The sequence below is a fragment of the Bufo gargarizans genome, chromosome 3 (assembly GCF_014858855.1).
Source record: "Bufo gargarizans isolate SCDJY-AF-19 chromosome 3, ASM1485885v1, whole genome shotgun sequence".
In the NCBI taxonomy this organism is placed as follows: domain Eukaryota; kingdom Metazoa; phylum Chordata; class Amphibia; order Anura; family Bufonidae; genus Bufo; species Bufo gargarizans.
In genome coordinates, this window is record NC_058082.1 from 295,072,149 (window position 1) to 295,099,776 (window position 27,628).

Sequence of the window (27,628 nt, forward strand, 5' to 3'; positions counted from 1 at the left end):
CCTTATCGATGGTACCTACAGATAGATGATGATCAAGTAGAGCGTTAACTTCTTTTCTTATTCGAAAAATAGGGTTGTGGGACACCTTTTCGTAGGTAAGTGTATCAGCTAGCTGTCTAGTGATTTCGAAAATGTAGGCTGAGGTGTCCATCACGACTATAGCCCCACCTTTGTCGGCTGGTTTGATGGTAATCGTGTTATCTTCTCTCAATGTATTAAGAGCTATATGTTCCTCACTTTTCAAATTGCGGGGGATATGCATGGTCCTATTCTTAAGTTGTTTGATATTTGTATTAATGTCCTGTTGTACCAGATTAATGAAGGCTTCTGCCGCATGATAATGTTTTGGAGGCATGAAACTGCTTTTATTTGTCAAATTAAGTGAGTTAATAGAAAGTTCTGCAGTAGTCTTCATGATGGGGGGTGGCCCAGAAGTAGCTAATTGAGAAAAATGAGTTTTAAGCCGAATAGACCTATAAAATCTTTGTAACTCCTGTTCTAAAGGAAAATAACGGAGAGTACCGTATGGACAAAAGGACAAGCCTTTTGAAAGTACGGTAAGTTCAGCAGGTGATAGTGTCCGTGATGAGATGTTCACAACGGTATTCCTACCTGCGAGCGTGTCTGTATTCCCGTCTGGGTTTGGTCGGTGGCGGCCCCTTCCTCGGCGTGTGCGGTGGGTCGTCGTCTTCCTGGTCTGTATCCACGTCTTTGAAAAAACCGTTGATTCCGATATCCAGTGGATCGGTCGCTGCCTGAGGAAGAGGATGCGTAGCCCATGAAGGAGGTGAAGTCGTTGCCCCGCGAGGTATTTTGCCATTGCCAACGATATACTCTTTGAAGCTGATAGTCTTCAGAGTCACGTAGAAATTTATTGCGTTTGCTGTTCTCCAGATATTTCCGGTGTTCATCCAGGGTTTTCTCTGTTTTGGATTTAAGCTCAGTCCATTCTTCTAATGGGATAGTGGATACCAGTTGGGTTTCAATTGCCGTCAACTTTTCCTTGGATTCGGAAATTGATTTTTGAAGGAATTCAATGCTCAGGACAATGATGTCGAGAGAGCACTTATTAATAATAGACTAAAATTTACTGCAGTAGTCACTGTTAGAAGGGAAGAGAGTAGGACGAAGGTGGACTCGGAGGCCTCTTGGAATCTTCTTCTGTCTGTGGTACTCTGCAAGTGTAGTACAGTGCAATTCCGCTGAGATGAGTTTTTTTGATTCTCGTTCCCAATCTCGGCTTCGGAACTCGCTAGACGGTATATGTAAGAAGTTGCTAGAAGTATTCACTTGAGCAACAATCTCTTCTGCTGCTGAATTATCGTATGAAAATGTAATGGAAGACATGAGGAGGGTGCTCAGTCACAAAATAATAGTCAATTAAGAAATAGTTTGGACGGCACTCCTAGATAAATTCCGGTGCTCAGCGGTAATTTTAGTCAGCATATAGAATATAAAACCGCGGCACTCAGGTATAGAATAGGTAGTTATTTATTCATCCATCCAGAAACATAGACTAAGGCCAACGTTTCGATCTCATCCCGAGATTCCTAGAACACGTCCAGCTGGTTAATTGGGACCACTACCCATTCTTAGTAGACCCTGGTCACATATTTCTATGGATTTTATTACTGACTTGCCACCCTCTGAGGGTAAGTCAGTGGTGTGGGTAGTGGTCGATAGGTTTAGTAATATGGTGCACTTCATTCCTCTCGCCAAGCTCTCTAATGCCAAGACCCTGGCTTGTTAATTTATTGACCAAGTTGTACGACTGCATGGAGTTCCGGAGAACATTGTATCTGAGAGGGGTGTCCAGTTCGTTTCTAAATTTTGGAGAGCCTTTTGTCTGAGATGTGAAATCTCATTGTCCTTTTCGTCAGCCTTTCATCCCTAAACCAATGGACGAATGGAACGGTTGAATCAGGCTGTTGAACAATTTTTAAGGTGTTACATCTCTGATAATAAGCAGTTGTGGGCGAGATATCTTCCTTTGGCGGAGTTCGCCATTAATAACCGTGTGAACACTTCCACTGGAGTATTTCTGTAACTTAGGTTTCCATCCTCGATTTAATTCTTGTTCTTCTGTTTCCTCACTTAACCCTGAGGCTGATAATGTTACTTCAGAGCTATGCACAGTCTGGGCTCAGGTTCAGAAAATTAAGGCTAATAGGAAGCGTTCTAAGGGGGTGGATTTTACAGTTGGCGAGAAGGTTTGGTTGTCCACCAAAAATCTGTCGTTAAAGGTGTCTTCTAGGAAGTTTGCGCCGCGATTTGTTGGACCATAGGAAATTGTCGACATTATTAATCCCGTATCCTTAGGTTAAAGCTGCCGAACTCGTTTCGTATTCACAACGTATTCCACAAATCTTTGCTTAAGAAATATATTTCGCCCGTAGTTCCTTCACAGGGATTCCCTTCTCCGGTAGAGATGGACGAACAAAATGAATATATCATATCTAAGATCTTGGATGTCAGGAAAATTCGAAATTCATTTCAATACCTTGTCCATTGGAAGGGTTATGGACCAGAGGAGAGGTCCTGGGTGCCGGTGAATAGGATGCATGCTACCAGGTGGTTGATTAAAAATATCCATCTTGCTCATCCGGAGAAACCATCTCCGGTGACTTTGGGTTCGGTGGCCCCTCATAGAAGGGGGGGGGGGGGGTACTGTCACAGGGCGGCGACGAGGCGCTTCTCCTCCTCAGTGTCACCGGTGCCCTGCAGTGAGATCGGAGCGAGGACACACGCGCCGTCCTCGTCTCCAGAGTAACAAGGGGTGGGGACCCGGCCGCGCATGTCTCTCCAGCGTGGCTGGCGTCCTACACTCCCATAGTAACAGGGCTGAGTCTGAGCGCCGAGCTGAGCACTCAGCGCTCAGCTGGATGCAGGAGAGCGAGTCATGTGATGCTGGCCACGTCACATGACTTCTAATCTTCACTATTTAACAGGCAGCCTGCTGGCCACAGGTTGCCTGTGATTAAGGTCCTTTACCTAGTGTAATCTTCTATGTCATTTCCTCTGGTTTAGGTATTGACTCTCGGCTCATGTATTGACTTGTCCTCATCTGCTCCTTCTGTATTGTGGTATCTCCTGGTATTGACTCCCGGCTCGTGTTTTGACTCTTCCGTGCCCGCTCCTTGTATCTTGCTGTTATCTCCTGGTTTGACTCCTGGCTCATGTTTTGACTCGCTTTGCCTACTCCTTGGTTATGCTGTGACTTCATGGTGTACTTCTGCTACCTGGACTTTTCTGTATTGTCTGTCTTGTTTGTCTTTTCCGCAATTGCGTAAGTTATGGATCGCCAGCCAGTTGCTCTCCGTAATCTAGGACGGGTAAGTGCGAGTAGGCAGGGTCAGAGGCATGGGTGGCAGTCGGTGGTGCACTTCTCCCCCCCCAGCCCCCCGCCTGACACCTGCTTACTGGAGCTGACATTCCACTGACTGGCAGAGGAAGGGTCCGGCTGCAGCAGTACTATACCTGAACTGATATCCCCCCTCATCTGCCAGCCTTGCAAACTTATTGGGGTGTGTCAGATCAGGGCTTGCCTCCCTGGCACTCTTCCCTCTACCCCTCTTTCTAACTGTTACCCAGCTAGCTACCTCACTTTCCTGAGCCTCATCCTAATGCCAGAGAGCACACTTTATGTTCCATCTTTCACTGACAATTTCAGCATCGGACTAATTGAAGTGTAAAGCTCTCGTTCTTTGCACTAGCAGATGTGTTGCACCAGTTTATGTGGGTCACTTTCTACAGCAATGTCATGTACATAAGTGGTGATTATACGACAATGTCTATAGGAATAGGAGAGGGTTAACTTGTAAATGTTTTTAACATTTGTGTCAAGAAAACCTCAACTTCCTTCTTGCAACCAGTAACTTTCCACACTCTTCAGCTCTGCAGCGGTAACAGGCAGTTGCATAGTTTTAGTGAAATATGTCATTAAGAGCTGGCAAGGGATGTTGTGTCACTTCAGTTTTGGCTTTGGTCTTTATTTCTTGCCATCTGCTGCTCTGGAGAGGACATCAGTTAGATCACTGGTAAATAGTATATAGACATAGCTGTACAGTTATAGGCACCTCTTCAGGACATGGAGCTCTCACATCTTGTACAGAGTTCACAAGTGGAGAATGTACGTATGTGCTGCCCCCTAATCCCTCCAGTGACCGGGACCCTGTGCGTCAGCAGCCATCACTTAATACTCTCTGCCAAACCTGTAGAGGGCACAAAACAGGAAAAGTGTGAACTATGGCTTCTGCATTGTGCTGTGGACTCAGTGGAGAAGAGGTAAAAGTGCCATGTCACACTGCTATATGGGCGGAAAATCTGGGCATTTGGTGTTTATAATACTATAATATTTTTTCGACTCTAAATTATAAATGTAATATATTGCAACATCAAAAATTCCTTCGTTAGATCATGGAGAAGTACCTGTCTTTTTATTCTATTATGTTCTTTCATGTTGAAATTATATATATATTTATTATTATTTATTTATTTTTTACAAGATTCCACGGCACGTCCAAGAAAAGTGTACGTTTATTTCACCAGAAAAAACAGCAACGTTTCAATCCACTCAGTGGGATCTTTCTCAAGCAGTGATGATAACAGAAATGGTGCTCAAATATAGGTATATATACACACACCCATATAATAATTGATTAACATGAGCAATTAATACAAAAGTATAAATAAAAAGTGATACATCATAAGAATAAATATATAAACATAATTGCTAGTGTATATAGAACATGATGCAAAAGCAAGTGTAAAAACTCCAATCATCTAATGCAATTATATAGTATAAAAGTGCAATCAATCATAAAGTGCAATCATTGGCAGATTAAAAATATATGTGGATCCACCTGTGATATCAATTAAACATCACAAGACCAGCTAATCCCATATAGTTAGTATTAACTATATCGGATTCCCTGGTCTTGTGATGCTTTAGCCCCATTTTTCCTTTTTTTATTTTATTTATAGTCTAATGGGCATTATGTATATCCGCGCTCCCTGGCGGGAGGTTTGGTATTGATGCCTGTAAAATAAAGATGGGGGTTGTGATGCCTAGACTCCTTTAATGGTCTATTCTTACTTGCTTTTATCCCTCCCCTTATTATTACTTTCATATATATTGAATTACTTGAATATCTATTGAATACTTTGTAGAATAAGTATACAACACACACCCAATGAGATAGAACCTATAATTATATGTGCTTCCGATTGTTTGTCGAAAACTTATGTACATGTCAGCGTAGTAAAATAGATATAGTTGATACATTGTAATCGTATATACAAGATTTAGATTTTTCTATCTTTGAGATATTTTACCATTAAGCTGGGGCCATAGGCTGTCACGTGACGTTTTTCCTGGTCACGTGACAGTGAGCGTCTTTTGATGTTGCCTAGTGATGGTATTGACACACTGGGACCTTCGTGATACGCTGTTGCGGGTTGCGCCTTGTACGCTTGATCACATGACCCATTGCTGCTGATGTCAGCGGATCATGTGATCGGACGTCATTGTGGACATGCGAAATGTTATTCAGTAGACGCTCAAGCCGTGAGGTTTCTTCATGCTGATTAGTGTTTATACACTTCATCTATATCGCACACTGATGTTTTTAATTGACATCACAAGTGGATCCACATATGTTTTTAATCTGCCAATGATTGCACTTTATGATTGATTGCACTTTTATACTATATAATTGCATTAGATGATTGGCGTTTTTACACTTGCTTTTGCATCATGTTCTATATACACTAGCAATTATGTTTATATATTTATTCTTATGATGTATGACTTTTTATTTATACTTTTGTATTAATTGCTCTTGTTAAACAATTATTATGTGGGTATATTTGAGCACCATTTCTGTTATCATCACTGCTTGAGAAAGATACCACTGAGTGGATTGAAACGTTGCAGTTTTTTCTGGTGAAATAAACGTACACTTTTCTTGGACGTGCCGTGGAATCTTGTCAGTTTATGTAAGTAGGTTTGGTGGATCACCCACACAGCCACTGGCACCCACAATACTTTTTTTAGGGCTCGTTCACACGACCGTTCAGTTTTTTGCGGTCTGCAAATTGCGGATCCGCAAAAAACGAAAGCCGTCCGTATGCCTTCCGCAATTTTTGGAACGGAACAGAAGGCCCATTAAAGAAATGCCTATGCTTGTCTGCAAAACGGACAAGAATAGGACAGGACTCATAATTTTTGCGGGGCCACGGAACGGAGCAACGGATGCGGACAGCACACAGAGTGCTGTCCGCATCTTTTGTGGACCCATTGAAATTAATGTTTCTCTATACGGACCGTATGCGGAATGCAGAAAACGGCCCGTATACGGAACGCAAAATACATTTGTGTGAACGAGCCCTTACTTTGTTCTTTTTTGCTGTGCTGCCACTTTTTGGGTATATATATATATATATATATATATACAGTACAGGCCAAAAGTTTGGACACACCTTCTCATTCAAAGAGTTTTCTTTATTTTCATGACTATGAAAATTGTAGATTCACACTGAAGGCATCAAAACTATGAATTAACACATGTGGAATTATATACATAAAAAAAAGTGTGAAACAACTGAAAATATGTCATATTCTAGGTTCTTCAAAGTAGCCACCTTTTGCTTTGATTACTGCTTTGCACACTCTAGGCATTCTCTTGATGAGCTTCAAGAGGTAGTCACCTGAAATTGTCTTCCAACAGAGATGCTTAGCACTTGTTGGCACTTTTGCCTTCACTCTGCGGTCCAGCTCACCCCAAACCATCTCGATTGGGTTCAGGTCCGGTGACTGTGGAGGCCAGGTCATCTGGCGCAGCACCCCATCACTCTCCTTCATGGTCAAATAGCCCTTACACAGCCTGGAGGTGTGTTTTGGGGTTATATTTGATTATTGTGACCCAACAACTGACTGATGTTATATATAAATATTTCTGTATTGACTATAGGCCGTGATCAAGGTCAGATTGGACCGAAACGTTGGCCCTGCTCTTTATTTATACTACATTCAAGTTGGTGTTGTACATTACAATTAAATATTTCTTTATTACTATCACTCGAGAGTGCCGTGGATTCATATATTATTGTTTGGGGTCATTGACCTGTTGAAAAATAAATGATGGTCCAACTAAACGCAAACGGGATGGAATAGCATGCCGCTGCAAGATGCTGTGGTAGCCATGCTGGTTCAGTATGCCTTCATCTTTGAATAAATCCCCAACAGTGTCACCAGCAAAGCACCCCCACACCATCACAGCTCCTCCTCCATGCTTCACGGTGGGAACCAGGCATGTAGAGTCCATCCATTCACGTTTTCTGCGTCGCACAAAGACACGGTGGTTTGAACCAAAGATCTCAAATTTGGACTCATCAGACCAAAGCACAGATTTCCACTGGTCTAATGTCCATTCCTTGTGTTCTTTAGCCCAAACAAGTCTCTTCTGCGTGTTGCCTGTCCTTAGCAGTGGTTTCCTAGCAGATATTCTACCATGAAGGCCTGATTCACACAGTCTCCTCTTAACAGTTGTTCTAGAGATGTGTCTGCTGCTAGAACTCTGTGTGGCATTGACCTGGTCTCTAATATGAGCTGCTGTTAACCTGCGATTTCTGAGGCTGGTGACTCGGATGAACTTATCCTCCGCAGCAGAGGTGACTCTTGGTCTTCCTTTCCTGGGGCGGTCCGCATGTGAGCCAGTTTCTTTGTAGCGCTTGATAGTTTTTGTGACTGCACTTGGAGACACTTTCAAAGTTTTCCCAATTTTTCAGATTGACTGACCTTCATTTCTTAAAGTAATGATGGCCACTCGTTTTTCTTTACTTAGCTGCTTTTTTCTTGCCATAATACAAATTCTAACAGTCTATTCAGTAGGACTATCAGCTGTGTATCCACCTGACTTCTCCACAACGCAACTGATGGTCTCAACCCCATTTATAAGGCAAGAAATCCCACTTATTAAACCTGACAGGGCACACCTGTGAAGTGAAAACCATTTCTGGTGACTACCTCTTGAAGCTTATCAAGAGAATGCCAAGAGTGTGAAAAGCAGTAATCAAAGCAAAAGGTGGCTACTTTGAAGGACCTAGAATATGACATATTTTCAGTTGTTTCACACTTTTTTGTTATGTATATAATTCCACATGTGTTAATTCATAGTTTTGATGCCTTCAGTGTGAATCTACAATTTTCATAGTCATGAAAATAAAGAAAACTCTTTGAATGAGAAGGTGTGTCCAAACTTTTGGTCTGTACTGTATATATATATATATATATATATATATATATATATATATAAATCTAAACTGAATAGAAGTTTTTTAAAGGTTCCAAGATTTCACTCTAAATGCTATTATATAATAAATATATGCTATTAAATAATTACACTGAAATATCTAAAGTCACACACAATCAATGCATCCTGATCCCCAACAAAACTAATAAAATATAATAAACATACGTTTTAGTGCCAAAAAGCCATAACAGGCCATAACAGCATGTGCTGACCCAGGGATAATACATGGGTATACGCTGTATTATGATGTAGATTACATACAGCACAGCACGCCTGTATACCTGTAAGAATATGAATGATAAATACATTAAACTAATATAGTAAATGTTTATTATTAGTAATATCTGGATGATTTTTTAATTTTAACTATTAAGTGACAGCTGCAGTCCACAAGATTGTATTAATCCTAATGTATTCCTTGGAACTGCAGCTGTGCAGCACCAGTTAAAATAAATTTGAAGCAGTGCAAAAAGTCAGCAGTGAAGACCAGGCCTTAATATGTCAATGTCAGTTCACTATACCTTTCAGCTCCTCCACTACCTTATAGCACAACTAGAAATTCGACTTTAAATGGGCCAATTTTAAAAATTTAGTTTCTTCCTCCATTGTACTTCCTCGTGTTACTATTCAATATTTCATACAATGAAGTGGGAAGCTGGAAAAAAAAATTATTTAATGGGTTTTAGGGGTTTTGTATTTATGGTTGGTAAAAATGACCTATATTCTGCGGGTCAGTACAATTACATATATACAAATTGTATATAGTTCTGGTTATGTTTTAGGCTACTTTCACACTCGCGTTTTGTGCGGATCTGTCACGGACGGATCCGTTCATTAAATACAACCGTCTGTATCCGCTCAGAACGGATCTGTTTGTATTATCTGTAACATAGCCAAGACGGATCCGAACGAACACTGGAGTCAATGGAGGACGGATCAGTATTCTATTGTGCCAGACTGTGTCAGTGAAAACGGATCCGACCCTATTGATTTACATTGTGTGCCAGGACAGATCCATTTAGCTCAGTTTCATCAGACGGACACCAAAACTCTGCAAGACGGAACAGAGACAAACTGATTGAGCGGATCCTTTTCCATTCAGAATGCATTAAGGCAAAACTGATTCGCCAGTGTGAAAGTAGCCTAAATCAAACAAGAAAAAGATGTGAAAAAAAACTTTGCATTGCCATATTCGTCCGCCCGACGATCTATGGAGCTGTATGAGAGCTGTTGTTTTATTAATATTATTTTTTATGTATGTGTCACAAACTTATCTGTCCGGGCTCCAGCGGTGAGATTAATGCACTTTCAATGCAGTTTTTGTAAATCAAATAGGCAAATAAAGTTGGTAGGCATGCAATTTTGTTGGTTGACTCCTGTTCTTTAGTACAATAGTATGCGGCACGCAGTTCGTGACGCCAATTAATTGCAATGGACGGGTTTCAGCGTTTGGGGTATCCCTTACCCTTTAAAGAGGTTTTTACGATTATATGTCCCTCTAACAGAGTAAGCTGTCGTGACACCAGTTGCCTTTCAGCAACAGAAGCACAAAGCTCCCTTTAAGTGAAGTGTTGGTACCCAGGTGTAGGATTTCCAGGGTGGTGTAGAAGTGGCCACAATATCCCTCAAGAGGTTGTGTTGCACGTGTCACGGTGCTCCTTCCCTGGATATGGTTTGATCCCAGACGTGGCCGTCCGAAGCAGTGAAAACTTGAATAGTAGTTAACTTGAATAGTGTAGAAATAAAGTTGAGTCCAGACTTGGTTGTATGGAAGTTCAACAGTTGTTTTACTTTGCATAAACGATAATCCAAACAATCGACAGAACTTGTTTTGGTTCCCAACAGGTTTTAGCAGGACTTTGGCAGGCAAACAACTTCTGCAAAACAAACTTCTCTCTGCGGAATTTGTAGTGTACTCTCTCAGCTCTACTATGTCAGCAATATTAAATAGGAATGCTTTCCTTTCTGCTTGATGCTGTTGTTCTAAGTCTGTCTCTCACTGTGATGCTAGGAACTTCTTGGCCTGGCTGGCTTTTAGGGAGAGCTCAGTCCCTAAACTGTAGCCGGACCCTCCTCTGGGAAGGGTCCACACCCCCTCTTCTGGGCTGGCATTAAAGGACCCTACCCTGGCATCCCACCACCAAACTAAGACAATGGGCATGTTCATCGTGGCCACCGGGACACAAATATGTATCCGGTTTGCGCCTACGATGGAAGGACAAGAAGTTCTCTGACAGTAAATATTTATACATATTCCTCAAACAGGGGTTAAGTCAGACTAACTCCTCACACAACCTCTCCCCACGAGGGGGTTGGGTAGAATGACCTACTCACTACCTAAACTCCTCCCTCTCGAGAGAGGGCTGGAATGAAACTAGAAGGTTTCACTCCAGGGAAACTAACTTTGCCAATGATACCGCCATCTGCTGGTAGACCAGGCAATTACCAGTTTCATAAATGTATATGCACATTATTAGGAGATAACAAGAGGTACATTAGGTAATATAATTTAGCACATAGGAGACAGTAGCAAAGTGCCAAAAAGAAGTGGTAATGACACTCTGGGACATTACAAAAACACTTCTGTCAAAGTGGAACTCCTAGCATGGTCTAGGACTACTTTGTCCCAGAGATATACTGCGCCAGATATGCACTCCCAAAGCTGTACAGTGCTGATATATTTGTTCTTATACTAGCAGACAAGGTGCCAAAAATAATTTCAGACACCAGACCCCAAAATGAATCCAGATTCCAAAATAAATTAATTCAGACCCCAGACTAGACTCCAAAACTTCAGACTGCAAACCAGACACCAGACCAAACATATTCAGACCCCAGAACAGAGCCCTCACTCTCTGGTTCTCTTCACTCACTGCGCAGAACATCCTAAAACTAAGAATGTGTGGAGGGAATTTAGAGAACATATAGGGCAGGCTGTAAATTGGAAAATCCACCACTACAGAGAAAAATGAAGCATTGCACAATACCCACTGTAATTAATAGACTGTCATTGGAAATCATGAAAGTGCTGGATACTCCAAAGACAGAAGTGCCCTTATTACACTCTATTTTCTGGCTAAACAAGGTACCACACTCCTTTTTGGGGGGCCCACCATACAGATATGTAATGACCCAGAGTGGGCATTACCACCTCCTTTGTACCCCCCACTATCTTGGTTGGTGTATCCTGTGTCATTTCTGATATTTAATGTCATTTCCTGCAATGTGTGTATATGAATTTCCTTGCAAATATTATGTTAACATGTAATGTGCCTGGTTCACCAGCAGGTGGCAGCAACATCAGCAGTGTGTTAGTTTTCCTGTAGAGGAACCTTCTAGTTCCCTTCCAGGAGTTAGTTAGTTAGTGTGCAGTCTAGACTACCCCCTCCTGGGAAAAGGTTGTGTGTTGGCTAGCAGAGCACCATCTGCTCTGCTAGGCCGAGAGGCCCAGCCTCTGAAGTCTACATGGTTGCTTGTCCACTCCTGGGCTTGCATTGCCTTCATCCAAGCTGAAGCTAGAGTTTGAGGTACTCAAAGCCAGGACAAGAAGTTCCTAGGATTAAAGTAAGAGACAGACTACAGACAGCTAAACTAAGTTTCAGCAGAAGAGGAAAAGTTCCTATTTACTCCAGCTAGCATAGCAGTGCTGAGATTATTGCATTAAAGCGTTTGCCTGCCATTTAAGCCAATACTTGCTGATGACCAAGATAAAGTTTGGAAACTGTTTGGATTACCGTTTATGGCAAGTAAAGCTGTGTTTAACATTACTACAAGTCTGGACTCCATTTATTCTACTTATTCATTATCCAAGTTCAACTACCCTTTTTGCACTGCTTCGGACCACTTCACCTCTGGGATCCAAGGTAGGAGCGCCGTGACATGTGTATACAACATCTACAGTGACATTGTAGGCCACTCTACACCACTCTGGCAATCCTACCCTGGGTACCAACACTACCATCTACAAAGGGGACTCATTGCCCGGGACCGGGCCATTTTTCACCTTTCTGCCCAGACCATTTTAAGCTAATCTGACATGTGTCACTTTATGTGGTAATAACTTTAAAATGCTTTTACTTATCCGGGCCATTCTGAGATTGTTTTCTCGTCACATATTGTACTTCATGACAGTAGTAAAATTGAGTTAAAAAAATGTTTAGAAACAAATCTTAAAATTTTCAAACCCGAATTTTTTCAGGACCAGTTCAGTTATTAAGTCACATTTTAAAAACTACACCCCTCAAGCTATTCAAAAATGATTTTACAAACTTTGTTAACCCTTTAGGTGCCCCACGAGAATTAAATGAAAATAGGAATTAAATTTCAAAATTTCTAGCAGATTTTAAATTTTTATCAATTTTTTCTGCAACACATCAAGGGTTAACAGCCAAACAAAACTCAAAATCCATTACCTTGAATCTGGAGTTTACAGAAACACCTCACGTGTGCTCAAAAACTGATGTGTGGGCGCACTGCAGGCTTTAGAGTGCAAGAAGCACCATATGGCTTTTGGAGAGCGGATTTAGCTGGAATGGTAATTGGAAGCTATGTCGCATATGAAGACACCCTGAGGTGGCCCTACAGTGGAAACCCCCAAAAAGTTACCCATTCCAGAAACTACACCCCTCAAGGAATATTTCAAGGTGTGTAGTGAGCACTTTGACCCATCAGGCATTTCACAGTATTAGGAATAGTGTTGATCACGAATATTCAAATTTCAAATTTTTATTGCGAATATAGGTACTTCAAAAATTCGCGAATATTTCGAATATAGTTATATATATTCGTAATTTCGAATATTCGATTTTTTTCAGATTTTTTTTTTTTTTATCAGTACACATGATCCCTTCCTGCTTCTAGCTTGTGGGCCAATATGAAGGCTGCAATATACTTGACTTTAGGAAACGCTTGGCTGTGAAAATGAAAAATTTAAATTTTTTCCAGAAAAAGTTGCTTTACACCAACATTTTTCACTTTCACAAGGGGAAACAGGACAAAAGGCACCCCACATTTTGTTTACCATTTCCCCCTTATGCGCCAACACCCCATATGTGCTCAAAAAATTATGTATAGGTGCATGGCAGGGTTCAAAACTGAAATAGCGCCATAGGGCTTTTGGAGGGTAGATTTTGCAGGATAGGCTTTTGGAAGCTATGTCGCATATGAAGACACCCTGAGGTACCCCTAGAGTGGAAACCTCCAAAAAGTGACCCCATTCTGGAAACTACACCCCTCAAGGAACATTTCAAGATGTGTAGTGAGAACTTTGTCCTCAGAGGTGATTCATGGAATTGACTGTGAAAATGAAAAATTACTATTTTTTCCTGAAAAATTGACTTTAGTCCCACATTTTTCACTTTCACAAGGGGCAACTGGAGAAAATGAGATATTATAGGTCCTCTCATCAATATTTTCTCTCTAAAGTTAGTTTACAGACCCTTTTTAAAATATACTTTTTATTATTAATACTTAAAATAAATGCCCCTTAATGGTGGCTTGATGTCATACTCAGGGTGCAAGCCTTCAGCCGGCTACTCTTATTGTATAATAGCATCCGCCATGGTTATGTTATACAAACAATACAGACTTACAAAGTGTATAATGTGAATAGGAAGGTAGATGTTTGGTGTGGGAAATCTTTCCCTAATACACATTCTCTCTCACCTCTGCCCTGGTGTCGCCCCTGATAGTGGGTTCCCTGTCCGCGTACCTTCCCTCCTTTCCCGATAACACCCTAACAGTCCGGAAGCACTAGCCCTCACCAGCGTTCAAATAGTGAGTGCTGGCACATCCATTTGAGCACTCTAGTCTCCTGTATACCTGCTGTATCCACCTCAGGGGGCCCCCCTCTGATCGATTCCATCATTCAATTGACAGAGGTCTGCATCTGTGAATACAGCCTAACTAAGTATACCTAGGAGCTAAGTATTATCTTTATTTAAGTATTATCTTTATTTGCTTTTTTCTACTCCCTACGTTTATTAGAACTTTGTATTACCTCCTGATGAGCTGCTGTATGCAGCTGAAACGCGTTGGAGTTGTGTCTATACACTATTATATCAGATTATTTTTCTTTTTGTGTTTTTTTCTCTGGATTTATATATTTCCAATCCAGCTTCGCAAGTAGGGCGTCACTAGGGCCACATTAAGGCTTAGGTACGGGGGCAGGGTGTCTCCACCATCAGGGGACATCCCTGTGCTTTAGGATACTAGGTCTATAGGGTTATCTAGGGAAATAATTTTTCCCACGGATTTACCTACTACCCCCAACCTTCTAGTGAATTATGTACTTATTATCCATCCTATCTATAATAGGAGTTTTTTTTGATGAATATCTATCGTATTTAGAACATCACCTGAGCAAATTGCTATTTTTGTTCTTACCCGTTTCATAATAAAGGTATCGTTTCTAATTAAGCACGTTAATTTCACGCTTTTCCTGATCTAATTTCGTATGTGTAGCCTATCCTCCAGTATTTTTCTAAGGTTTTTCAAATACCCCATATGTGCCTGCATACTGCTATATGGGCGTACCACAGGGGTCAGAAGGAAAAGAGCACAAAATGGCTTCTGGAAGACAGACTTTACCGGAATAATTGACAGGTGCCATCTTGCAATTGAGGACATGTCAACACGTATTTACTTATATTTTGAGATATTGCCTAATGGTTGGTTTTTTACAATGCCCACAGGGCCGGTGCAAGGATTTTTGCCAACACAAGCGAAGCTACATTTTGGCGCCCCCCCCCCCCCCCATGGCACATCGCCCCCCCCCGTCCGGACCTGGCCCCATCCCATGAGCACCCCCTATTGTGTCACATTCCCCCCCCCCCCCGCCCCCCCGCCCCGGCCTATTGACAATAGGGGGTAATAATATGATCATGGATGGGGCCAGGGACGTCCAGGCGGGGGAATGATGTGCCATGGGGGGGGGGGGAGAAATGTGACACAATAGACTATTGTGTCACATTTCTACCCCCCATTGCACTTAATCCCTCCCCAGCCCGGACAGCCCTGGCGCCATCCATGATCACATCGTTACCCCTTACTGTGTCACATTTTAACCCCCCCCCCCCCAGCCGACCCTTCCTGGCGGCCTGGCCCCATTCCCATGTCACATACTCAGAGTACTGTACAACATTTACATTGTACCCCCTCCCTCCATCATGTCACGGTCACACAAACTAGCGCCAGAGCAGAGGCGCTCAGGCTTTTAGCACGGCATTCAATGATGTGTTTAAAAAAAGTAATTACAAAACAACAATCATTAATATTGGGGGGGGGGGGGGGCAATATTAATGATTGTTGTTTTGTAATTACTTTTTTAAAACACATCATTGAATGCCGTGCTAAAAGCCTGAGCGCCTCTGCTCTGGCACTAGACTAGCACTTATGGCCTCATTTTATGATTTTGAAATAATTTTAAATGATCATATTAATTATTATATACAATACATTCAATTCGGAACAGTTCAAACTTCAAGTGACCTACCTTAAGTCCTGAGTCCACTCCTGACCTGCCTGACTCCTGCTGCTGCTGGCTGCCAGTGCGTCTGGTGGTCTAATCTGGCTGACGGCTGTGTGTGTCTGTGTGAGTCAGACACAACACAATCAGTCAGCTCGAGCCTCGCCTATTAGTCCCTGCCATACCCGCCGGCGGCGCAGCTTACTACCAGTCAGGCCCCCATGGCAGGCTGAGCACATGTGACCGGTGTGTTGCCGTGACTCTGAGCGGCCGACACACGCAGGCTGGGGGCGGGCGCAAGGCGGCGGCGCTGCGGCACAAATTCAATAAAGTTATAAAAAAAAAAAAAAAGAAGGGCATTCATTTTTCCGCCCTGCGCAGGGCGCGCCCTAAGGCAGCCGCTTGGTCTGCCTTATGGTAGCGCCGGCCCTGAATGCCCATATGCAGCACGAGTCACCAAAATGTCATCATCTCTGCTGCACTTACTGGGGTCCAACCTTGGGGTAAAACATATGGCGAAGTAGGCTTCTGATCAATAAATTGTTGTTTATAAATTGGTTTGGGCCACCATTAAATTTACAAAATCTTCAGAGAAGAAGATTTTGAAAAAATCTAGTTCAGTGGAGCACAATCTATCTGAATTCCTGAGTTGCCCACAAACTCAGAAATTTGGGGCTGATAATCATCAGGGGGTGGGGTCCAGGTGGGCTCACTCTGGGGGGCTGCCTCCTCTGCTACCCTGGGGAGCCTTCTAGAGGGTCCCTCATAAGCGGATGATGGTGATGATGAGGGGGTAAAGGAGTAGAGTAAAGTGGCATCCTCTTCTCCCTCACTGGCAGACTCAGTATCGGAGGCAAGGATGGCGTACACTCGTTGGGATGGACGGGCCATTTTTAGTTTATTGGGGTGTGACGTCTGAAAAGTGTAAACCTTTATGTAGTGTGAGAGTTGTGTATGTAGTGTTTTCACAAGTGAAGGGGCTTGTACAAAATTTGAATTAGTATTTTCAGCAAAAAAAAAAAGTCTTTGCTGCACAAATATAGTCCTCTGCACAAAAAAGCCTTTGCTGCAGAAAAAAAGTATTTTCTGCAACAAACTCACACTAACTGAAATTTATATATACAGTATATCTAACTAACTGTCACTAACTGCAGGTCTTTTTCCACAGCAAAAAATAAATAAATGTGCAGATACTACTGAGCACACTACTGATCGGTGCTCCGCAGCATGCATGCACGCACACAGATCGTGCGTGTGTGCGAAAACTGTAGTATAAAAATTAATTACAGTGCTCTGCAAAATGCACGCACACAGTGCGTTTGTGCAAAAACCTTAACTCACACTAACTGAAATTTATATATACAGGTCCTTCTCAAATAATTAGCATATTGTGATAAAGTTCATTATTTTCTGTAATGTACTGATAAACATTAGACTTTCATATATTTTAGATTCATTACACACAACTGAAGTAGTTCAAGCCTTTTATTGTTTTAATATTGATGATTTTGGCATACAGCTCATGAAAACCCAAATTTCCTATCTCAAAAAATTAGCATATTTCATCTGACTAATAAAAGAAAAGTGTTTTTAATACAAAAAAAGCCAACCTTCAAATAATTATGTTCAGTTATGCACTCAATACTTGGTCGGGAATCCTTTTGCAGAAATGACGGCTTCAATGTGGCGTGGCATGGAGGCAATCAGCCTGTGGCACTGCTGCGGTGTTATGGAGGCCCAGGATGCTTCGATAGCGGCCTTAAGCTCATCCAGAGTGTTGGGTCTTGCGTCTCTCAACTTTCTCTTCCCAATATCCCACAGATTCTCTATGGGGTTCAGGTCAGGAGAGTTGGCAGGCCAATTGAGCACAGTAATACCATGGTCAGTAAACCATTTACCAGTGGTTTTGGCACTGTGAGCAGGTGCCAGGTCGTGCTGAAAAATGAAATCTTCATCTCCATAAAGCTTTTCAGCAGATGGAAGCATGAAGTGCTCCAAAATCTCCTGATAGCGGCTGCATTGACCCTGCCCTTGATAAAACACAGTGGACCAACACCAGCAGCTGACATGGCACCCCAGACCATCACTGACTGTGGGTACTTGACACTGGGCTTCAGGCATTTTGGCATTTCCCTCTCCCCAGTCTTCCTCCAGACTCTGGCACCTTGATTTCCGAATGACATGCAAAATTTGCTTTCATCCGAAAAAAGTACTTTGGACCACTGAGCAACAGTCCAGTGCTGCTTCTCTGTAGCCCAGGTCAGGCGCTTCTGCCGCTGTTTCTGGTTCAAAAGTGGCTTGACCTGGGGAATGCGGCACCTGTAGCCCATTTCCTGCACACGCCTGTGGATGTTTCTACTCCAGACTCAGTCCACTGCTTCCGCAGGTCCCCCAAGGTCTGGAATCGGTCCTTCTCCACAATCTTCCTCAGGGTCCGGTCACCTCTTCTCGTTGTGCAGCATTTTCTGCCACACTTTTTCCTTCCCACAGACTTCCCACTGAGGGGCCTTGATACAAAACTCTGGGAACAGCCTATTCGTTCAGAAATTTCTTTCTGTGTCTTACCCTCTTGCTTGAGGGTGTCAATGATGGCCTTCTGGACAGCAGTCAGGTCGCAGTCTTACCCATGATTGCGGTTTTGAGTAATGAACCAGGCTGGGAGTTTTTAAAAGCCTCAGGAATATTTTGCAGATGTTTAGAGTTAATTAGTTGATTCAGATGATTAGGTTAATAGCTCGTTTAGAGAACCTTTTCATGATATGCTAATTTTTTTAGATAGGAATTTGGGGTTTTCATGAGCTGTATGCCAAAATCATCAATATTAAAACAATAAAAGGCTTGAACTACTTCAGTTGTGTGTAATGAATCTAAAATATATGAAAGTCTAATGTTTATCAGTACATTACAGAAAATAATGAACTTTATCACAATATGCTAATTTTTTTAGAAGGACCTGTATATAACATACTACCACTAAGGCCCCTTTCACAAGTGTGAATATTCCACGCGGGTGCAATGCGTGAGGTGAACCATTCATTTCAATGGGGCTATGTACATGAGCAATTTTTTTCACGCATCACTTGTGCGTTGCGTGAAAATCGCAGCATGTTCTATATTCTGCGTTTTTCAGGTTGAAATCAATGGGGCTACGTGAAAATCGCAATCGCAGGTTCTATCTTCATTTAGCAGGACCTGCGCTGACGTCACCGCATTTACCACATGGGTGTTATATACCAATTATATACTTTCTATATAGTGCATTTGGGTAGCATTGGTTTGCGGTTTTGCTGCGTTACCTCAGCTCACAGAGTGACAAACGCTATTGGAACAAATTTCTACTGGTGTGTTATACCAGTCCCCCCCCCCCCCCCCCAAGTGATTGAAGCAGGGGTGCTATATACTAATAATATACTTTCTATATAGTGCATTTAGGAAGTGCAGCATTTGCTTGCGGTTTTGCTGCATTACCTCAGCTATACAGAGTAACGAACGCTATTGGAACAAATAATTTCTACTGGTGTGATATACCAGTTGCCCCCCCCCCCCCCAAAAAGGGATTGAAGCGGGGGTGTTATATACCAATAATATACTTTCTATATAGTGCATTTGGGTAGTGCTGCATATGTTTGTGGTTCTGCTGCGTTATCTCAGCTACACAGAATGACAAACGCTGAATGCATAATTTTTGGGGCTTGTAGTCCACTGGACTGCTGTAAAATTGATATCCAGTGACTGTGTAATCTACCTTCAGCCTCTTACTTACTTGTTCTTTTATGTACGCTGAATGCATAATTTTGGGGCCTGTAGTACACTGGCGTGCTGTAAAATTCATATCCAATGACCGTGTAATCTACCTCCAGCCACATACTTACTTGTTCTTTTTTGTACGCTTAATGAGTAATTGTTGCAGCCTCTGAGAAATTCAACACCATTGACGACCGCTTGTTTTCAAATATTATCATTAGGGTTTTTTTTCAAGAGGGGGATTTTGTTAGCCATGTTTTTAATCCAATTTTATATTTTTAGTTCTTTTAAACATATGTATTTGACCTGTATTTGTACTGGCCTGCAGTAAAATTGATATCCATTAACCGTGTAATATACCTCCTTCCAAATAATCACTTGATCTTTTCTGTCCGGTGAATGCCTAATGTTTGGGGCCTGTAATCCGGTGACCTACAGTAAAATTTGTATCCATTGACCACATAATGTACCTCGAACCACATAATCAGCATTTCTTTTATGTCAGATGAATGCCTAATACCCCTCTAGTATGTCACTGTCCATGTTGTGGGACTATTTGTGCACTTCTAGTAAGTATTTGGTGGCTGCAAATATGAGCTTAAAGTTTTTCAGGTTCGCCTGCCATTAAAGTGAATGGGGCCCGCCGCAAACTTGCAGTTTGCGAACATTTGATTGTGTTTGTGCGATCGCGAACTGTCCCGGCAGATGTTCGTCCATCACTATTTATCACTATTCCATTATTTTTTAACAATGTATCTTAACCCCTTAGTGACCATCCATATGTCTTTTTACGGCGGTCACTAAGGGGGCTTAGGCTGGGCCGACGTGTTTTTACGGCGGCCCTGTCTGAGCGCTGCACGGCTTTTCCGGGCTGTTTAACCCCTTACATGCTGGGCGCCCGCTGCATGTAAAGTGGTGACAGAGGGAGCGGACTACCTCTGTCTCCCATAAGCACCCCGAAAATGCGATTGCGGGGTGCTGATGTGTTGGGAAGTTTACCTTGCTTCCGATCAGGGCCCCGAGCCTGTCTGTAGTTAACTCCAGCAGGCTGTGCCTCTCTGGCGCAGCCTGCTGGTCAATGTTTGAATAGCATTGCTATAGAAATGTAATGCATTATAGAGATAATGCATTACATTTTAAAAGCAATCAAAATACTATATTTTATAGTCCCCTTGTGGGACTTTTAAGTAGTAATAAAATTAGAAAAAAATACACATTTAAATTAAATAAAAAAATTCGATAAAATAAAAAAATATGCATTTTTTTTTCATTGAATATACGCTTTTCAATGAAAAAAATTGCATAAAGAAAATATCCCCCATATGTTTGGTATTGCCGTAACGACCCGGACTACATAACTATTACATAAATTATCCCCTATGGTGAACGCCGTAAAATTTCAAATTTATTCTAAGTTTCCACCGAAAAAAACTTAATAACAAGCGATCAAAAAGCGGCATTTACTTCAAAATGATACCAATGAAAAATACAAGTTGTCCCTCAAAAATCAAGCCCTCACACAACTCCATAGAAAAATAAAATAAAAATGTTATGGGTCTTGTAAAGTGGCAATGCAAAATAATTTTTTTGGTTAATAAAAGGGGTTTTATTGGAAAAAAAAGTAGTAAAACTTTAAAAAAATTATAAGTATTTAGTATCACTGTAATCGTACTGACCCAGAAAATAAAGATATTATGTTATTTGTACCGAAAAATTAACGCGGTAAAATTTATAATGTAAAACGCAGTGGCAGTATTGCTATTTTTCCCCATCTCCCTCCCAGAAAGAGTTAATAAAAGTTAATCAGAAAGTTATGTGTACCCCAAAATGGTGCCATTAAAAACTACCACTTGTCCTGTAAAAAACAAGCCCTCATAAAGCTATATAGACGAAAAAATTAAAAAGTTATAGCTCTTGGAACGAGACCATGAAAAAAGGAATAAAAATCCTTGGTCATAAAGGCCCAAACAGGCTTGGTCACTAAGGGGTTAAAGGAATTGATTACATATATACATTATACACATGTTTATTGTTGGTCACAATGATGAAGGATGAATTATGACATTTTATGTTATTTATTTTACAATTGTTTATATATGAAATTGGAGAGATCATATGATCACTAGGTAATTTAGGTCATGTGATTAAATCATGTGACTAGTTTGTAAGGGTATTTATATTCACTTGTGTCACCATTACTTTGCTTGATAAAGGCCTCATTGTGTGGGCTGAAACATTGCCTTGGTAATAAATTGGGTCACCATTTTTTCACCATTTTGGAGTGCTGCCTCATTCTATTGAGATATTCATCAGTGGATGTGTATGCCTGTTGTCCCTGAGGATTTTGCACCCTACTTCTGCCTGGTCTGACTGTGCTGCTTCTTCTTCTGTTGTTTGGTATTTTGGACTACGCAGCTAGCACTGTTATCACCATAAAATATGTCTTCACCTGAAATTGACCCTCCCAATGTATTTTCTTATACCAAGTTGGATGAAAAAAGGATCCTCCATGGCTTGGTGAGATACTCTGCCTTTTTATCTACCCCTTCTGTGACGGAACTTAAGAAACGTTTTGAGGTTGACGGTAAATGTATTGCCTCTATGGAGTTACATCTGACTACTTTAGCACAATATTACAAAATACATAGAATACCAAGACGTATGAGGTCCCAGCTAAAAACCTAACCTATTTCCGGTGGATTCATCATATTCACAGCGATTTATACAGATTTCAAACAAATATGCTTTGGATGGTTTTCTTTTAAATCTGGAATATCTCCAATTTGAATTGGGTGTGACTCAGAAATAACACATCATGACTGAGGAGAACTTGAAAGATTCTTTGACCATACAGGAATTTGATGCATATTTATTGAACTGCTCCACTTATTTAATTTTTTTTTAAAAAGAACAGGAATTGACAAAGAGATGAAAATGGTTGAGAGATTAAGAAGACTATAGGAGAGGGAATATATATACATGGCAAGATCTAAGAGGCCAAAAACATTCTCCCACTCAAGGAAATATGAATGTCAAGAGAGCCACAGTAAACACACGTCCCAAACAATCAGCATCAATTGATATAGGATCAACACAAGAATCCCACTTAGATGAGCCTTTTTTAGGACCAACTTTGGAACTAAAAGGACCAGACAAGGTGGACAGAGACAACATAGATGGAGGAAAACAGCGAGAACAGCGATCTCAGAAATGTCGGATGGCACAAAAGAGACAATAGCTGTGGTAAATATCTCTTCTATTGAACTGACCAGTATACAACTTGATGTATTAAGTAAGGGCTTGTCTTTTTACCCAACAAATTGGACTGATTGGTTCCAGCTTGAATTGGACCTACAATGTCTATTTCGTAATATCAAATTGAAGGTTTGGTTTGCTGATGGTTATACTAATAAGAGGATTGATCCACAGCTGAGTAAACTCACTCTTGGTAAGGTTGATTTACGTGCCAAGAGTAACTTCACTCCACAATTAAATTGTCCTGCGATAGATAATTTTATCAATGCGGTGAGGTCAGATATTGAAATTTTAAAACAAGCTGTATATGGTAAAGCTTTTCAACACCCTAATATGAGAACTGCTGAGTTAGCGGCGACCTCATTATCAAGCCTGCTGATAAGGAGGGAGCCGTTGTTGTTATGGATACTGAAAGGTACATATCTGAGATTTATAGACAACTAGAGGACCAGGAGGTATATAGACGTTTGAATAGTGATCCGAAGTTTGACATATTAAGAAAAATTACGAACACATTGGATTTGGCTAAAGTAGCTGGGATTATCGATGACAACTCCTTGTATGCTTTTCTTCTTGTTACACATCCTAAGACATATGTTTTGCCTAAGATACACAAATCCTTGAGTAATCCTCCAGGAAGGCCTACAGTGTCTGGTAGAGAATCTGTTTTTTCCAATATTGCAATTTCTGGGACAGTGTTTTGCGAAGTTTTGCCATTTCATCCAGATCTTTTGTACGAGATGCAGGTGACTTTTTGAATAAAATAGCGAATGTGAAAATTGGTTCTAATGTGATGCTGGCATCTTTTGATGTGTTTGCCATTTGGGAGGGCTCTGAGGTAGAACTCGGGGCCTTCCATGATTTTCTTAATCAGATGGATTCCGAGATCAAATTTACTCTCCCTTCTTCAACTGAATTAGTAAAATTTTTGGATACGATTATTAAAATTGATGGTTAAACATTATCCACCGATTTATACACTAAACCCACCGATTTCAATAACTTGTTACGATATGATAGCTGTCACCCTCGGTCTATGGTTAAATCTTTGCCTCGCAGTCAATTTCTCCGCGTGCAAAGGATTGTAAGGGATTCTGGATTGCGGGCTGAGAAATTGGATGAAATGGCGAACAAATTTATCTAGAGAGGATACCCAAAGAAACTGATTCAGAGGCAACGCAATAAGCTAATAGAGGTAGGCACAGAGATTACCAAAGAACCCATATCAACAAGGGTTCCATTTATATCAACATATACAGAGAATAGTCATCTGGTAGCTAAGATTGTTAGAAAACATTGGTTGATTTTGAAGAGTAACCTTCATCATGTGAAGGAATTAAATGTTCTCCCTCTCATGTCTTATAGACGCTCTACTAATTTGCCAGATAAACTTGTTAAAGCAGATGTTGCTGGTAAGGTATCTAGGCAGTCATACATTGGAACTAAAAGAAAAGGTTGTTTTCCCTGTCTGAATTATACCTATATGATAAAGGGTAAAAAATTAATTCATCCTACTAGGAATACACTACATGATATACGCCACTATGTTATGTGTGACAGTACTTTTATGATCTATTTGCTGCAATATTCGAGTGGTCTCCTATATGTCGGAGAGACCACTTTGGATTTAAAGTCGAGGCTCAATCAACACAGATACACAATACGTAAAAAAATAAAGGATCTCCCTGTGTCCAAGCACTATTCTGATGCTGGACATAGGGAAAAGGATCTTAAGTTTAGGATAATCGATCATATTCCCCCCTTAGGAGACATGGTGATTGGAAAATGTTACTTTAACACCGGGAATTACAATGGATATATAGATTGCAAACATTGAAACCTGGTGGTCTCAACACAGAATTTAGATTGGATTTATTTGATAAATAGGTGGTCTCTCTATAGGCCATGGTTGTGAGTTCTTCATCAGACTTTGGTATAAAATGATGCAATGGTGTCAACTTTGATAGTAATTTGATATTCTGTTGTCTCTCTCTTTTTTTTTTAGATTGGATGTCCTTTGTTATACATGTCCAGCGATGCCACAGTGGTTCCTTATCTCTGTCATATAATACAGTTGTTTTTGGAACTTAGTTACTTGAGGCTGATCAAGTCATCGGTGGATTTTGATTCATCTATAGTTGTTATCTAATAAGTGAATGTGTTATTTTTAAGATTGAAATAGCTGAATCCTGACAATTGGGCGACCCTTTGTGATGACATCACTTTCACGGTTGGTGGTGTAATGTTGTTTCCAAGGTGGGACATTGAAGATGCCCCTACCTTGGTATACATAAGGGTGGGGAATGGGGTGTCCACGGCAGTGGCCCCCATCCTATGCTGCACCACCAACTTTGATAATTTGTCATATGGGCATTCTAATGTGGGGAGGTATGTTCTCTCATGACGCCTGAAATGTGTTTAATGCCAGGCTTTAGTTATGATCTTTTGTGTTGGTACTTGGGGCGATGGTGCACCATGCTGCCCGACATTGACAGGTTGGGTGATGTGCTGCGCAAGTAAGTGACGTGATGCCGCCAGGTAGGTGGCTTGACGCCACTTTAATTGCCACTCTGTACTACACAAGAGTAATTCGTAGTAGCACTAGTTATGCGCAATGTGTTATGATGAGTTGGTACCGAGTCTTGATCAGTCCTTTTGGTTATTATTTTGCTTTTCTGTAAACGTTAATGGTCACCATGGAGACTGACATGCCCAACTGTTGCATTGGCTGCGGATTGGTCACATTGCCTGCTCCCCTCTTCCCTGTGGGGCGTGGGATGGGTCCTTGTTCAGCGCGTCTCCAGTCAGGTGGATACATGCTGGGAGGCGCACTCTACGTTACCATGGGAGGGCGGATTGGGTCGTCTGATCTCGCGGCTGTGCAGTGCACCTGGGGGGACGCCAGAACTCCATAGACATACTGAACCACCAATGGTAAGCTGTAAGAAACATAGGAAGTATATGTAACTAGACTATGTATAATTAAGTATTTGGGAAATGATTTTAACCCTTTAAAGCACTTAGCACTTTAGCAATATTCCATTATTTTTTAACAATGGATCTTAAAGGAATTGATTACATATATACTTTATACACATGTTTATTGTGGGTCACAATAATGAAGTATGAATTATGATGTTTTATGTTATTTCTTTCACAATTGTTTATATATGAAATTGGAGAGATCATATGATCACTAGGTAATTTAGGTGATGTGATTAAGGCTACTTTCACACTGGCGGTTTGGCTTTCCGTTTGTGAGATTTGTTCAGGGCTCTCACAAGCGGTCCAAAACAGATCAGTTTTGCTCTAATGCATTCTGAATGGAAAAGGATCCACTCAGAATGCATCAGTTTGCCTCCTTTCCGCCTCTATTCCGCTTTGGAGGCGGACACCAAAACGCTGCTTGCAGCGTTTTTGTGTCCATCTGACGAAACTGAGCCAAACTGATCCATTCTGACACACAATGTAAGTCAATGGGGACGGATCCGTTTTCTATGACACAATCTGGCACAATAGAAAACTGATCCCTCCTCCATTGACTTTCAGTGGTGTTCAAGACAGATCCGTCTTGGCTATGTTAAATATAATACAAACTGATCTTTTCTGAACAGATGCAGACGGTTGTATTATCTGAACGAATCCGTCTGTGCAGATCCATGATGGATCCGCACCAAACGCGAGTGTGAAAGTAGCCTAAATTATGTGACTAGTTTGTAAGAGTATTTGTATTCACTTGTGTCACCATTACTGTGGCAGGCGCAGCACTATAAAGTGCCTTTCGCGCTGTGGCATTAGAAGAATTTTGATATCTCAAACTTTTTAGTCCAACCAGACTGTCTATTACTCTGTAATTCTTCTAGCACCGTTCTATGGAAACAGTAGGTTTAAAGAGCACACCAAATGCGTAAAATAACTTCTTTATTAACGTCAACTTTTTTTCATATACACTGCCTGTCCAAATAAAAAAGTCACCACCTGAATTTAACTAAGCAAATAGTTATGAGCCTCCTATTGGATTAATTACTGCATGGGCGATTATCTTTCAGCTGGCAATAAGTTATTTAACCCCAACTGTTGCAATGAGTTCCTTCTCATTTCTTAAACAACCATGTCGAAAGACACATCTCGTGGTCGTGGAAAAGATGTTAGTCTGTTTGAGAATCAATGTCATGCATCAAGCAGAGAAAACATCTAAGGAGATTACAGAAACTACTAAAATTGGGTTAACAACCATCCAACGCATTAATAAAAACTGGAAGGATAGTGGGGACCCACCGTATTCGAGGAAGAAATGTGGCGGGGAAAAAATCTAATCCTGAATGATCGTGATTGGCGATCACTTAAACGTTTGGTGAAATCAAATCGAAGAAAAACAACAGTAGAACTCAGGGCTATGTTTAATAGTGAAAGTAAGAGCATTTCCACACGCACAATGCGAAGGAACTCAAGGGATTGGGACTGAACAGCTGTGCAGCCGTAAGAAAAGCACTAATCAGTGAGGCAAACCAGAAAAAAAAGGCTTCAATTTGCTAGGGAGCATAAAGATTGGACTCCGGAGCAATGGAAGAAGGTCATGTGGTCTGATGAGTCAAGATGTACCCTGTTCAAGAGTGATAGGCGCATCAGTGTAAGAAGAGAGGCAGATGAAGTGATGCACCCATCAGGCCTAGTGCCTACTGTACAAGCCTGTAGGGGCAGTGATATGATCTGATGCTGCAGTTGGTCAGGTCTAGGTTCAGCAACAGTATGTGCTCCAAGAATGAGGTCAGCTGACTACCTGAACATACTGAATGACCAGGTTGTTCCATCAATGGACTTTTTCTTCTCTGATGGCACGGGCATATTCCAA

General features: G+C 41.3%; 1 protein-coding gene across 2 annotated transcripts in view; it reads left to right on the top strand.

Moving 5' to 3' along the window:
- The first annotated feature begins 3,920 nt into the window (after positions 1-3,920).
- The window catches only part of LOC122932218 (myotubularin-related protein 9-like), a 43,198-nt gene continuing 19,490 nt past the window's right edge, over positions 3,921-27,628 (top strand). The window contains exon 1 of one of the 2 annotated variants that reach the window (XM_044286508.1): positions 3,921-4,037. In XM_044286508.1, coding sequence (XP_044142443.1) covers positions 3,934-4,037 — 104 coding nt within the window. In that variant the 5' untranslated portion in view covers positions 3,921-3,933. Of the gene's footprint in view, positions 4,285-27,628 lie in introns of both variants that reach the window. The other variant, XM_044286507.1, reaches the window with a different exon arrangement.